General features: G+C 45.7%; 1 protein-coding gene across 3 annotated transcripts in view; it reads right to left on the reverse strand.

Annotated features, from left to right (window-relative positions):
* Positions 1-14,103, reverse strand: part of LOC135235609 (endothelin-converting enzyme-like 1) — a 33,717-nt gene that overhangs the window by 2,149 nt on the left and 17,465 nt on the right. For all 3 annotated transcript variants that reach the window (XM_064301271.1, XM_064301272.1, XM_064301270.1), the window contains exons 7-17: positions 9,753-9,975; positions 9,014-9,112; positions 8,615-8,689; positions 8,335-8,438; positions 7,716-7,774; positions 5,310-5,361; positions 1,010-1,077; positions 799-923; positions 586-651; positions 275-370; positions 1-77 (exon numbers count right to left, since the gene is read on the reverse strand). In XM_064301271.1, the coding sequence (XP_064157341.1) occupies positions 1-77; positions 275-370; positions 586-651; positions 799-923; positions 1,010-1,077; positions 5,310-5,361; positions 7,716-7,774; positions 8,335-8,438; positions 8,615-8,689; positions 9,014-9,112; positions 9,753-9,975 (1,044 nt within the window). The remainder of the gene's footprint in view (positions 78-274; positions 371-585; positions 652-798; positions 924-1,009; positions 1,078-5,309; positions 5,362-7,715; positions 7,775-8,334; positions 8,439-8,614; positions 8,690-9,013; positions 9,113-9,752; positions 9,976-14,103) is intronic.

Consider the following 14,103-nt stretch of genomic DNA (forward strand, 5'->3'; position numbering starts at 1 on the left):
CTGCAGTGCTCAGGTGCGTGCTTATCTGTCAGCAGCTGCAGATAGATGGACTGGGCTCGCCTCTTCATGCACCAGTTCTGTCAGGAGAGAGGAGACGGCTGTCAATCAGAGCCAAGTGAGTGATTCATGGGAGTTAAACACATCAACAATAGGCTTGGGGATCGTGGTAAAAAGACAGTCTATGCAGTATTGTGTGAATAGGGGTCATGGTGGGTTTTAGAGGGCTGGGGGTATAGGAATGGCAGTGTAAGGGGACGTGTGGAAAGCACATTACCTGCGCGAAGGCAATGAAGAAGAGCTGCTCGTGGGTGTATTTGAGTCCAGGGAGGGGTCTCTCTGGACCATGGTCTCTGACCCACTTCTGATATGCCTGTCAGGAGAGGAGGAGGGGGTGAGAGAACTGAATCCCACAAGCAGTTTAATGTGCTGTCACAGACAGAACAGGGTACAGAGTACAATCTGCATACACAGTGTGAGACCCACAGCAAGACTTATGGAGATATTTATACAAACAATGAGAGATTCAGAGTGAGAGAGAGAGAGATGTGCAGAGTAAGACAGGCAGAGGCTGATGTAGAGACTCACGTAGTAGGATAGTTTTAGGCCGCCCATGTCAGCGATGTTCTCCCCCAGAGTCAGACGCCCATTTACCTACAGACAAACTAGGGTTTAGCATGGATTTGAGAACTCTGTCTGTACACGGCAGCACCACTTTGCACGTACGCACGTTTGTGTGCGCAAGATGGTATTTCAGCGTGTGTGTTTGTGCAACTCTCTGTTTGCGCGAGAGAGTTTCACCTTCAGGTTGTAGACGGTGAAGTTGTCGTACAGCTTTATGATGCACTCGGCTCTCTTCTGAAACTTCCGGAAGGACTCCTCTGTCCACCACTGCTTCAGGTTGCCATGACGGTCGTACTGCCCCCCTGTGGGACACAGTGAGAGTGCACCTGAACGCCTGCTTCCTGCTCTCATTGGCTGAGGCTCTCAGTGCGCGGACGTGTGCTCTCACCCCAGTCGTCGTATCCGTGCGTCAGCTCATGTCCGATGATGGCTCCTATGCCTCCATAGTTGAGAGACCTACAGAGAGGCGAGGGGTGAGTATTAATGACTATAGCTGTCTTGTTTCTTTTTAAAATACAGTTTTTCCCCACTGTATCCCAATTTGGAATTGCCTGTTGTCGGTGCAGTACCTCCCATACGAAGAAGCAAAAATGAGAGTGCTTCTCTGATGCATTCTCCCCCAGTATTACGCCACACCAGGGCTGCCCAATCGACCTGGAGATCTACCTGTAGGTTTTCATTTCAACCCTAATCTGGCACACCTGACTTTACTAATTAGCAGCTCAAGGAGATCCGTAGCTGTTGAATGAGGTGTGCTCTGTTAGGACTGGAGAGGAAAAACTACAGGATGGTAGATCTCCAGGAAAAGGGTTGGGCAGCCCAGCCCCACCCAGTATTACAGGAGAGAGCTGTCACTGATCAGGAGAAAGGCATCTCTCTAATAACAACGGATAGCTTGTGCTTGCCTGACATGTTGTTTTGGGAAAACAATGAGGAGGTAATATGAGGCATCCTTGCTGATTTACACCCACCATATGCCTGGCAGGAAGAAGCAAGTTATTATCCCATTGCTGTAGACTCCCAGTCTTAGTCAGGTACGAATGGGGCGGACACTCAATTCAGTGATGTCATGATCATAGGGCCCAGCTGTCTTGGTTAATAATAAAACAATGAGATTCATCCTCTGGGCTGATGTAGCTACTTACAATTTCCCAGGAGTGATGATCTTGTCTTATGAAGTAAATGCTGCTCCAGTGAGAGCTACAATTCAGCTGTACTACCACTGAATGCCACACGGTGGCGGTAAAGTTACATACCAGGGCTTACTGAAAAACAATTTTTGAACTGCTGCACACCCAGGCCATTCTGACTTGGTTTATTTTTTTGAAGTAATCTCCTAGTCATATTTTAATCGCGTAGATATATTCCAAAAACACATTCTCATTCTTTAATATATAGTAAAATGCATTTACAGCATATCAAGAAAAAAAGGACGAAAAACAGAAAACAAGCAAAACAACAGAGAGTATGGTAGATAAGCTATTCAAAGAAAAGAGAAGGTAATCAGTTAAAACATCCTTTAAATAAATGTGACGGGGTTTCTCTCTCTTTGCAGGTCATTATCTAACTATACAAAATAAAATTTAATAAATATACACATTTATTTCATTTTTAATTCTTAAGATTGATTCCGTATGTAATTATTCTTCAAATATTTGTATTTGTATTTATGCTGTCTTCGTAAAATAAGATCCTTGCAACAGCAACCTGTAGCATAGCTCTAGGTCTCGTGTCTTTCATTGATGCTTGCGTGCATTTTGTTTCAGGGTTCTCCCATTTTAACTTGATGTATGATTATATGAATTTAATCTGCTATATTAATTATACACTTTTAACTTAACTTTGCCTTCATTTCAGCCTGTTCACCATTGTATAAGCCAATACTAGTGGCCCATTAAAGAAATATATTTATCTAATGGATGTGGATTTTTAAAGCTTGTTTTTCTGCTGAATTGGGTTGTGTTTTTTTTAGTAACTTCTAATTTAGTATCTTTAGCAGTTAGGAAGTTACAAAGAGGTACTCAAATTATTCAACTCCATTGCCATTCATCAATGACCCAAATGTACTTTCCTGACTATATTAGCAGTTTAATACAACAAATGGTGGGTCCCAAGCTATTTCTCTGAGTGGTACCAGATTGTCTAGCAGGCTTTTGGTTATTACATTTTTTTTCATATTTATTGAACCAAACGTTACATATGCTTTTATATGTATATATGCAGTAAATTGCAGGAATTTTAATGAGCTCTTTCCTCTCCACGGCTCCATTACCCTCCATTTACCTGAAGAGCTGTCATTCAGCCATTTTGTTATTTGTTATTCGATTATATTTGAGCTGCACGGTGGTCCTTTTGCAGTGCCAGAAGTCTTGGGACTCAAGTGTCTTTTTGTCTTTTTCACCCTGGTTTTTTTTCTCACACAAATGTGTGGCTCATTCTGTACGAAAGATTGAAAATGTTAACTGGTTTAACACTGTCTAAAATGTAATCAATGACAACAATTTCCATCTGTTTAGGTTTCACTTGAATCTCACATACATGTTTTTATTTATAGTTCCATAGCCTTCTTAGCCTGTAAATTCAGTGTATATTTTTATAAATTAATTTGGCCATGTATTTTACTTGATCTTTGAAGTTATGTTCATCTTCTTTTTTGTAATGGAAAGTACAGGGCATCTCTACACTTTTAACAGAGAAGCTTATAAATATTCCCTGTAAACACAATTTTTCCTGAAACCACTTTATTGTTTTGCATGATTGGCAATTTGGGCAATTAAAATAAGAATCAAGCTTCAGCAGCTCAATCCATTTTGCTTCCTGGTGGAATTAGCTCTGCAGCCTTCCTGCATTTCATATAAAAATCATATTGCAACAAAAATATTGTTATATAAAGTGAAGACTGGTCTCTTTTAATAATCAAGATTAGTAAATGTAACATGATCCTTTTATTATAATAATGAATTAATGTGATTGCTGAGGTAATGCTAGGAATATGGGCCATCACCCAAGTACCCTTTATTTTATTTTACTGCCAAAATATATCAGATAAAACACACAAACCGTATTTAGCCATTTTTTCCATTAAGAATTCCAGTTATGCTTCACTTTCTGTAGCATATTGGACATTTTTTTTTTACAGACAAAAAATGATCTCATAGGAAAAATAATATGTATAGTCAGTGTTCTCGAACTCAAATTTTTTCAATAACCAATAGCGATTGTTTCATCAGCAATAAAATGTTCAGTTAAGATCAAATATGTGATTAGAATGTTCTTACACCTTAAAGGCTTAATATCCAAAAATAAAGTGATAAAACCCCCATTTTTTTGCAGGGCTCAAAAAAGCCTAAATCTTCCATGGGCTGAGCTCAAAGATATAATGGTGTGAGGGTGTTGGAGAACCAGAAGCGACTAATATAGGGGAACGAAAAGCTAACGCTACCGGGAGCGTTAGCCACAAAGTCCCGAAGGACAAAAGAAAGGGAACACCCACAAGTAAAACACAAAACAAATAAGATCCTTGGGAGAGCAACTCCCGCACACAAAGGATCATAAACAACAACCAAAAAAACACGGAGTAAAAAGCCACTCCGAAGGACCACCTTGTCCAGCCGTAAAACTGGCTCGCGAAACCAAAAGCGACCCGTGAAAACCAGGGCGAAAAGAGGACCAGTGGTACAGAGGCGAAGCTCTGGTACCAAACCCAAAACTGGTCTTAAAAGAAAATAGACAACTGAGTAGCAAAACTTATTCAGCGAAAAGAAAAACCTGAGACGCAGCTCAGAAACACAAACAAAGTACATTACCAGGGACAACGTCCCAATACCCACCGGCTCACACGAGCTCAAAAGAAAAGTATGAATACTCTTAAGGCGTCAGAATGCGCTCACAGCGCTAAGAGACTGAATCGCCTTAAACGAGGACACAGAACCAACCACAAACACAATTCTGTAACCCGTCCAACGAGCACCTATACCAATATCGTACCGGCTTTGTGATAATGGGGTTTTACACAGAAGCGCTGATGACTGTTCTGTCAGTGCTTATAAAGGCACCTCCCCAGGTGAAAATAATTGGGAATCAGACACCTCGAACAAATTAAGAAGTTCTCAAAGGCCGGGTGCCTTCTAGTGGCAACACAAGGCCACTACACCCCAGAACATGACAAAAGAACAGTCATCCAGACAGAACAATAAGATAGGCAAATTAAATGGCATGCTAAATAGCTATGTGAGCTACTTGACAACCGGACCATGGCAAACTAAATGTTCCGATGCCAGAAACTAAAAAAAGAAACAACAGCAGTCAGAGCCAGGGCCAGATGCATCTGAAACCTGTGCAAATAAATCATCCACTAACACAATGTATTACATCCTTATTATTGTTAGTACTAGTGCTTTTTTTTCTTTACAATAATTATTATTGTAATGTAAATTATTGTAGATCTTATGATTTGTGTTAGCAGTATTGACTCATTTACTCTCAGTACTAGTCATTATCTTACGACCCATTTTTACAGACTGCAAACATTGACAATGTGTCAGGGATGATGGAACATGAAGCACTTGTGCCAGTAAAACTGAGGGGTGCAGTATATGGCAAAGATGGACCGGGATGCATACGTGGCTGGAATGATTTGCAGTACAGATCACAGGTGGGATATTTTGGGGTGCAGTTTTAGTACTTACTGTGGAAACTCAGGGTCATAAAGTGTAGGCTGCAGAATTCCAGCAGGGAAAACTGAGAGAGAGAGAGAGAGAGAGAGAGAGAGAGAGATAACAGCCAGAGTTATTATTTCCTACCACTTTAAAATAATTACCTGGCCTTACACTAATAATAATCATTTCTAGGTTAGCAGAAAGATGTGTGGTGTATTTGTCATTTCAGAAATATAGAATAAACACAGTTACACTATTAACAGTCTGTTTGTTCATGGGCATCACTTCCTGACGGATGCCACAAATCAGCTAATGTTTGTGTTGCATGGAAATGTCTAGGCAATAGTGCACCATTAATGTAACCAGATGATATTAAGATTGGTGGATCTGTGCAGAGCTGCTAAGAACTGATGCTTGTGAATAAGTAGTGCTGACAAACTCAGATTGTACAGTATCCAGTGAGTACGCATGTGAGTATGTTTTGTGCTCCAGTACAGTGAAAATCCCAGTCATTATTTTGAGAGTGCACAGCAATATAAGGACCCTGATATATTTAATTAGGGGACCAAAGGTGAGAGGGCACCTAATTTTAAATTCAGATCTGTATTTTTTCCCCCCGCATTTTAACCCCTTTTGGAATAACACATTTGAACAATAGAATTTGTTTAAATTTGATTCCAGTTTCCAAATGGTCATAAACCCCCTCTTCTTCTACTGGCACACGCCAGTGCTGTAGAGCTTTATTGGGCTGTATGTGGCCACCAAATTATGTCCCACTGGGTCAAACTGGCTGCCAGTCAAAGTTCAGCATTCGCCCATAACGTAGAATTAACCATATCTCACTCCCAGTTTGTGAAATTGGGGCCACATTTTGGACACAAAGGCATTCAGTATCAATGTGCCTAATTTGATCATCTCATGTGACACAGTCACAGTGTGTGAGCCACACTCAAAAAGGATATTTTCATTATCAACTGGACCAACTGACATACAATTTAGCATGCCTAGTCCTTGGCCTGCCTTTCAGCAAAGTGGTCATTTGAAGGATGGATGGTAAACAAACGATGTAGCTATTTATGAGCCAATCAAGTTGTTTGTACTCTAAGGCTACAAATCTTGGACCACTTTTTTTCTACTCACAAAACTTGCCTGTATTGTATGAGCTTAAACAGTACATTCCAAGTGTATTCACGTAACACATTTTATGCCAGGAAGTCAGATGGTTTTCCGGCTAATTAAATTTCAGCAGTTACTCAGAGTATGCAAATAAGTGTCTCTCTCCAATTGTGCTTGAAATTTGAAAAACAAAAATGCAATCGTATTTATTACAAGTGCGTAGGGAAAGCTATAAAAGTCAGTATGTTGTTTATTTGACCTCTGTCTATACCCTCAATAAATTTTTGGCCCCAAGAAATTCACAACTGCTTTCACGTAGCATTATTTCAAATGAACAATTTTTTTAAAAGTCTACAATCCAGAACATATTAATCATATTTGCCTGGCATTGCCAGATGTTACATTTTAACAACAAAAACATGGTAACGTCACTTTATGTAGTTATTTAATGACATGCAAATCAAGGTATGAGCATCACAGTTCTTTACTTTGGCTGTGCAAACTTTTACGCATCACTAAACATCTGCCTTTCTGTTTAATGTTACTTTAACCTTTAAACTTTAATTGCTCCACGAACAAGTGTCAAAACAGAATATACATCTAATGTGAAGGAACATAGGAAATGAAAATGAGAGGTTTTTTTGGGGTGGGGGGGGGGGGGGGGGGGGGTGGGGGGTGGGTGGTTGGTCTTGCTGTTCATATTCTTTCACTAAAATGCTTCAGTAACACTGAATAAGTCTAATCAAGCTGTTATGCTAATAAAATATAGTTTAACACTTTGAAACCTGGGGAGGGTTGTAGAGCATGGCTGCCCAATCCTGTTCCTGAATATCTACCAACCTGTAGGTTTTCATTTCAACCCCTGATTTGGCACACCTGATTCTACTAGTTAGGAGATCTCTGTTGAATGAGGTGTGTTTTGTTAGAGTTGTAGTGAGAACCTACAGGATGGTAAATCTCCAGGAACATGGTTAGGCTGCCTCGGTGTAGAGTGTAGAAAGGAGGGCCGGAGAGTGGGGAGGGGCCATAAATAAGTGTTGAAGTGCATGATGGGTACATTTTGAGACTGTTCTTCCTCCCTCTGTCCTCTGCCGCCAGCAGTGTATCTCTGCATTGATTTTCCTGAACTAAATTTAATTCAGAGGCAGACGCAGAGACCAGAGCCAAACAAAGACACTATTGGAGGATGACAGACAGCGGTGTGTGTGTATGTGTACACGTGTGTGCAACTGTGTGTTTGTGTGTATGTGCAGGGGCTGTGTGTGCACATATGCGTACTTGTGTGTATGTATGTATGTAAGTACATAAGCTTTCACATACCCATTTGGTTCTTGTTGGGGAGGTAATATGCATTGAGAGCCTGAGGGGGCAGCAGCCACCTACAGACAGGACAGAGAACTGTTATCAGACTGTTATCCCCACAGACCGTAATCCAGCACATGCAAATGAAGTTTTTCATACATGTTCATTTCTATGTTACCAAAGTTCCATTTATACATATTTAGATTGACATACTGTATAAACTCAAGGGTCAAATCAAAGCCAAATAATGTCTTAGAGTTTGGATTGATATTAAAAATTGATTTTCAATTCCTGGACTGTATCGGCCCTGAATTCTCTCAATGGGGATGCCTCTGAGCTTTTACATTACATTAAAAAGCTCAGCTGGTCAGAGAGTCGCTGGGGCGGGGGGGGGGGGGGGGGGATCTGAAATATTTACTCTCTTTCTCTTCCTACAGTCGCAATCACACAGCCTACTGTGTGATCTAGGTATTCACTGATCCATGATTAAAAGACGAGGATCGAAATGGCTACGACTGAGACTCCGCACGGCAATCACAACCTGCGCCAATAAACGGTGATGTCACAGCGTGCCGCAGACCGTGCGTAAACTGCTCGTCACATCATTACTGCGTCATTACATCGCTTCTTCACTTACGCCGTCTTGTCCACTTCCTTGTGGATTTTTTTCACCGAAAGCTTGATGTTAAACTTGATGCTGTTCAAGACGTTTTTGAAATAGGTCTTCTCGTTCACTTCAAACTAAGGAGGGAGGAGTTACAAAAGAGGGGCGGGAGGGAGTGAGGTAAAGACAGGGAAGGAGACTTGTGTTAGAGGATGGTCTGTTTCACATTCAGTGTAGAGTTACATGACATTGCAAAACACCACCCTCTCCCTCCTTTGTACGCGTGGCTCATCCCCAAGTGGGCGTGGCTTACCCCATACTCCTCGTCAATCAGTTCTGGCTTCAGCAGAAAGTCTGGATATCCCATCATTACCATCATGTACTGCAGCTGAAAGAGGGAGGAGGAAGGCATGAAAGTGGGAAAGGAAAGAGAGAAAGACGAACAGACAGGATAAGGGATGGGGAAACTAAAGAACAAGAGGGGGGAAGAAAGATGTGTAATCCAAGCAATAATGAATCAATCAACAACAGACCCTTCAAATGACAGGCACAGAGAGAGGCAGGTTGTTGTGGCTGTGCCTCAGACTCTTCTGCGGTCACTGGGCGGAGCCATCGAAGGCATCGTATCCCATAAGGCCGCTGTGTACCGGGCCTTGGATTCGGGTGTTAAATGTGGCACACAGTCAGGACATGTCCGCCAGGAAAATTATACCTTTGCCCTCGCGGCCTCCTTGGTCTCCGCATCCATCCAGTCCAGCTCCTGGAGTCGGACATCCAGGGAGTGCTTTATGTCCTCTACCAGCTCCTGTACCTGAGAGAGGCAGAGCACAGCTAATAAAGCACTGAGAGCCAGAGAGAGAGAGATGGTGAAATCAGGAAGGAGACGGAATGTTCTATTTTCGTGGGACACTCCCCCAGATGCCTTCTGTTTCCCATCAGTGCGTAACGTCTTAAATGTTAAGGAGTTCATGACTGCTGCCTCTTGAACAGGCCGCTTTTGTAAAAGAGATTTTAATCTCCATGAGAATAACCTGAATAAATTAAGGATAAATAGAAAGTAAATCCTCTTCTTCATTATCGTATTATTACTATCATTATTATAACTAGAGAGAGTAGGAGGGGGTAGAGAAAGAAAGGGGGGAGAGAGAGTGAGAGTGAGAGAGAATTTATGTTCATGCTCTAATGTCTTTTTGTATTTCTATATGTACGCTTTGGCAATATTTGCTAATGTATATCATGTCAATAAAATATTTTAAATTTGAATTTGAATTGTTGTTGACAGGCAAACAGTGCAGTGTGTACACCTATGGTCCTCACAGACATTTTTGCATCCAAAAGCATACTGCAACCTACTCTTTCTTCCACACATGTAACGTGATCATCTACACACTCTGTTCACTTGTGAAACTCAGGTGTCATACAAAACACACAGACGCATAAGAGGCGCCTGCCTTGGCCTTGCTGTGGGAGGAGAAGTGCTCCTGGACGAAGAGCGCCCCCAGGGCCATGCCAAAGTGCTTGTTGGCCTGCGTGAGGCAGAGCCGGCCCAGCTCCAGCTGCCGCTCCGTCCCGTCGATCTCCTGCGAGAACTCGTGGATGGTGCTGCGGAAGGCCGTGGACAGGTGCTCGCTCAGGGCTGCCACGATGCGCCACAGCATGTAGTTGTGCAGGACCCTGCGGGGACAGAGAGGGTATGAGCTCACAGTGACCCTGTGGGGACAGAGAGGGTATGAGCTCACAGTGACCCTGTGGGGACAGAGAGGGTGTGAGCTCACAGTGACCCTGCGGGGACAGAGAGGGTGTGAGCTCACAGTGACCCTGTGGGGACAGAGAGGGTGTGAGCTCACAGTGACCCTGCGGGGACAGAGAGGGAGTGAGCTCACAGTGACCCTGCAGGGACAGAGAGGGTGTGAGCTCACAGTGACCCTGCAGGGACAGAGAGGGAGTGAGCTCACAGTGACCCTGTGGGGACAGAGAGGGTGTGAGCTCACAGTGACCCTGTGGGGACAGAGAGGGTGTGAGCTCACAGTGACCCTGTGGGGACAGAGAGGGTGTGAGCTCACAGTGACCCTGTGGGGACAGAGAGGGTGTGAGCTCACAGTGACCCTGTGGGGACAGAGAGGGCGTGAGTTCACAGTGACCCTGTGGGGACAGAGAGGGTATGAGCTCACAGTGACCCTGTGGGGACAGAGAGGGCGTGAGCTCACAGTGACCCTGTGGGGACAGAGAGGGGGAGTGAGCTCACAGCGACCCTGTGGGGACAGAGAGGGTGTGAGCTCACAGTGACCCTGTGGGGACAGAGAGGGTATGAGCTCACAGTGACCCTGTGGGGACAGAGAGGGTATGAGCTCACAGTGACCCTGTGGGGACAGAGAGGGTGTGAGCTCACAGTGACCCTGTGGGGACAGAGAGGGTGTGAGCTCACAGTGACCCTGTGGGGACAGAGAGGGTATGAGCTCACAGTGACCCTGTGGGGACAGAGAGGGTGTGAGCTCACAGTGACCCTGTGGGGACAGAGAGGGAGTGAGCTCACAGTGACCCTGCAGGGACAGAGAGGGTGTGAGCTCACAGTGACCCTGCAGGGACAGAGAGGGAGTGAGCTCACAGTGACCCTGTGGGGACAGAGAGGGTGTGAGCTCACAGTGACCCTGTGGGGACAGAGAGGGTGTGAGCTCACAGTGACCCTGTGGGGACAGAGAGGGTGTGAGCTCACAGTGACCCTGTGGGGACAGAGAGGGTGTGAGCTCACAGTGACCCTGTGGGGACAGAGAGGGCGTGAGCTCACAGTGACCCTGTGGGGACAGAGAGGGTATGAGCTCACAGTGACCCTGTGGGGACAGAGAGGGCGTGAGCTCACAGCGACCCTGTGGGGACAGAGAGGGTGAGTGAGCTCACAGCGACCCTGTGGGGACAGAGAGGGTATGAGCTCACAGTGACCCTGTGGGGACAGAGAGGGCGTGAGCTCACAGTGACCCTGTGGGGACAGAGAGGGTATGAGCTCACAGTGACCCTGTGGGGAGGGTGTGAGCTCACAGTGACCCTGTGGGGACAGAGAGGGTGTGAGCTCACAGTGAACTGTGGGGACAGAGAGGGTGTGAGCTCACAGTGACCCTGTGGGGACAGAGAGGGCGTGAGCTCACAGTGACCCTGTGGGGACAGAGAGGGTATGAGCTCACAGTGACCCTGTGGGGACAGAGAGGGTGTGAGCTCACAGTGACCCTGTGGGGACAGAGAGGGCATGAGCTCACAGCGACCCTGTGGGGACAGAGAGGGTGTGAGCTCACAGCGACCCTGTGGGACAGAGAGGGTGTGAGCTCACAGCGACCCTGTGGGGACAGAGAGGGTATGAGCTCACAGTGACCCTGTGGGGACAGAGAGGGTATGAGCTCACAGTGACCCTGTGGGGACAGAGAGGGTATGAGCTCACAGTGACCCTGTGGGCACAGAGAGGGTATGAGCTCACAGTGACCCTGTGGGGACAGAGAGGGCATGAGCTCACAGTGACCCTGTGGGGACAGAGAGGGTGTGAGCTCACAGTGACCCTGTGGGGACAGAGAGGGTGTGAGCTCACAGTGACCCTGTGGGGACAGAGAGGGTGTGAGCTCACAGTGACCCTGTGGGGACAGAGAGAGGGTGTGAGCTCACAGTGACCCTGTGGGGACAGAGAGGGTGTGAGCTCACAGTGACCCTGTGGGGACAGAGAGGGTGTGAGCTCACAGTGACCCTGCAGGGACAGAGAGGGAGTGAGCTCACAGTGACCCTGTGGGGACAGAGAGGGTATGAGCTCACAGTGACCCTGTGGGGACAGAGAGGGTGTGAGCTCACAGTGACCCTGCAGGGACAGAGAGGGTGTGAGCTCACAGTGACCCTGTGGGGACAGAGAGGGTGTGAGCTCACAGTGACCCTGTGGGGACAGAGAGGGTGTGAGCTCACAGTGACCCTGTGGGGACAGAGAGGGTGTGAGCTCACAGTGACCCTGTGGGGACAGAGAGGGTGTGAGCTCACAGTGACCCTGTGGGGACAGAGAGGGTGTGAGCTCACAGTGACCCTGTGGGGACAGAGAGGGAGTGAGCTCACAGCTGGGCCAGGAGAGGGAAAAGAAATGGCTCACACACCTGGCCTGAGAGACAGAGAGAGAGAGAGAGCATTAATCTGCATGGGAAGTGAAAGAGAGAGGGTTAACTCACACAGGAATGAGGGAGAGAGAGAGAGTGAGTGAGAGAGGGGGTAATTCATACTGGGAGTTGGAGAGATAAAGAGGACAACTCACACAAGGAGAGGCGGAAGTTACTTAACTTGACCTTTCAGTTTTGAAAGTCTTGGCAATAGAAAAGTAAATGTTACTCATGCCAAAGAGATAATGTGAACTGAATTGACAGAGAGAGAGAGCAAGAGAGAGTATAAGAGAGAGTTTGGGAGAGAGAAATCGCTAGAAAAAGAGGCAGAGAACACAGACAGGGTGATGAGAAAGATGGAACTTTGTATATTATTATTATTACTATTATTGTTGCTTTAGGCTCAAGCATCAAATACAACATGGCCTGTAGAAAGCCTGCAAGGCAACACAGAGCCATCTCATCCAGTTTATCACGTTATCGTGTGTTATCACGTTAGCAGAGGGGACAGAGACGTGCCCATGGCGATAAATGTGAAAGCGAGAGGGACAGGGGCCCTGTGGGAAGGAGGGATAAACAGGTGGGAGAGGGAGGATGGAAGACAGAAGGGAAGGAGGTGTATTCATTCAGGTTCTCTCTTCATCGCTGACTTATTCATCTGTTAAATGCAATTAGCTGCAGCTGCTTCACATCGACAATATTGTTTCAGGAGAGCCTTCAGACAAAGAGGCAGAGAGAGACAGTGTATAAGCCACTACAGGAAAAATCGCTGTCTAGGATTTGGGAAGAAAACAATGTGAGCAATTTATCCTTCTTTATAGTTCATTCTACTTTTGTTTGTACTGCCATTAACTGTAGACGTGCTTGACAATTCTACACAATACATGTCATATTTGTCATTTGCATGTTAAAATGAAAAAAAAGAATGTTTGTATTAACAGGAGTTTTTTTTATTCCTACTGCTATCTTCAAAGAATAATATGAACTATATGCAACTGTTAACCTGGCAGCGCAGTGAAAAGATTTATTTATTTAGCAATACGTACAGAAATGTACTTCATAGTAAAAAAAAAATTTTGGAGAAAGGGTGGGGAGCAGAGGCAGGGGAGGTGTAGATTATTTTAAACGTTCAGATCTTCGCTCATTAGAATGCATGAGGGACTGCTGACGCTGCATCTCAGTGTGACTCCGCCCAGCCCCCAGACCTCCCTCGGACAAACTGGCTGGCCGGGCGGGCGGGGGCAGCCGGACAGACTGACTGACGGCTGGGCACGAAGTGGAGGGACACAGGGTGTCCCACAATGCAACAGTGTGAATGAGGCGCCGGCTGTGTTGGCGGAATAGCACGGCGGGGGGGCGGTGAGCACCCCTGCCAGGCTGTCCCCGCCTCTCGCCACAACCGAATCGTTACGGTCCTGTACAGTGACAGTTTCCTGGAGGCCTTCCTGTCTGAGGACACAAAAACAAGCGTCTCTTCAGTTTGTGCCTTACTATCAACCTTTTGGCTCCTCTATTTGTCAAACAACGGTTTGACTTCTAATTCCCCATCCGTCCCCTCCCCCCCCACTGAAATATCAAACTCAAGCATGTTTGGGTGGTGGGGCCCCCCCCACCCACCGAGGAACAGTAAAGCATGTAAACAAGGGCCTTGTTAGTCCTACAAATGAGATTGGGGGTAGAATGTGGG

This window comes from Anguilla rostrata, chromosome 12 (assembly GCF_018555375.3).
Source record: "Anguilla rostrata isolate EN2019 chromosome 12, ASM1855537v3, whole genome shotgun sequence".
NCBI lineage: Eukaryota > Metazoa > Chordata > Actinopteri > Anguilliformes > Anguillidae > Anguilla > Anguilla rostrata.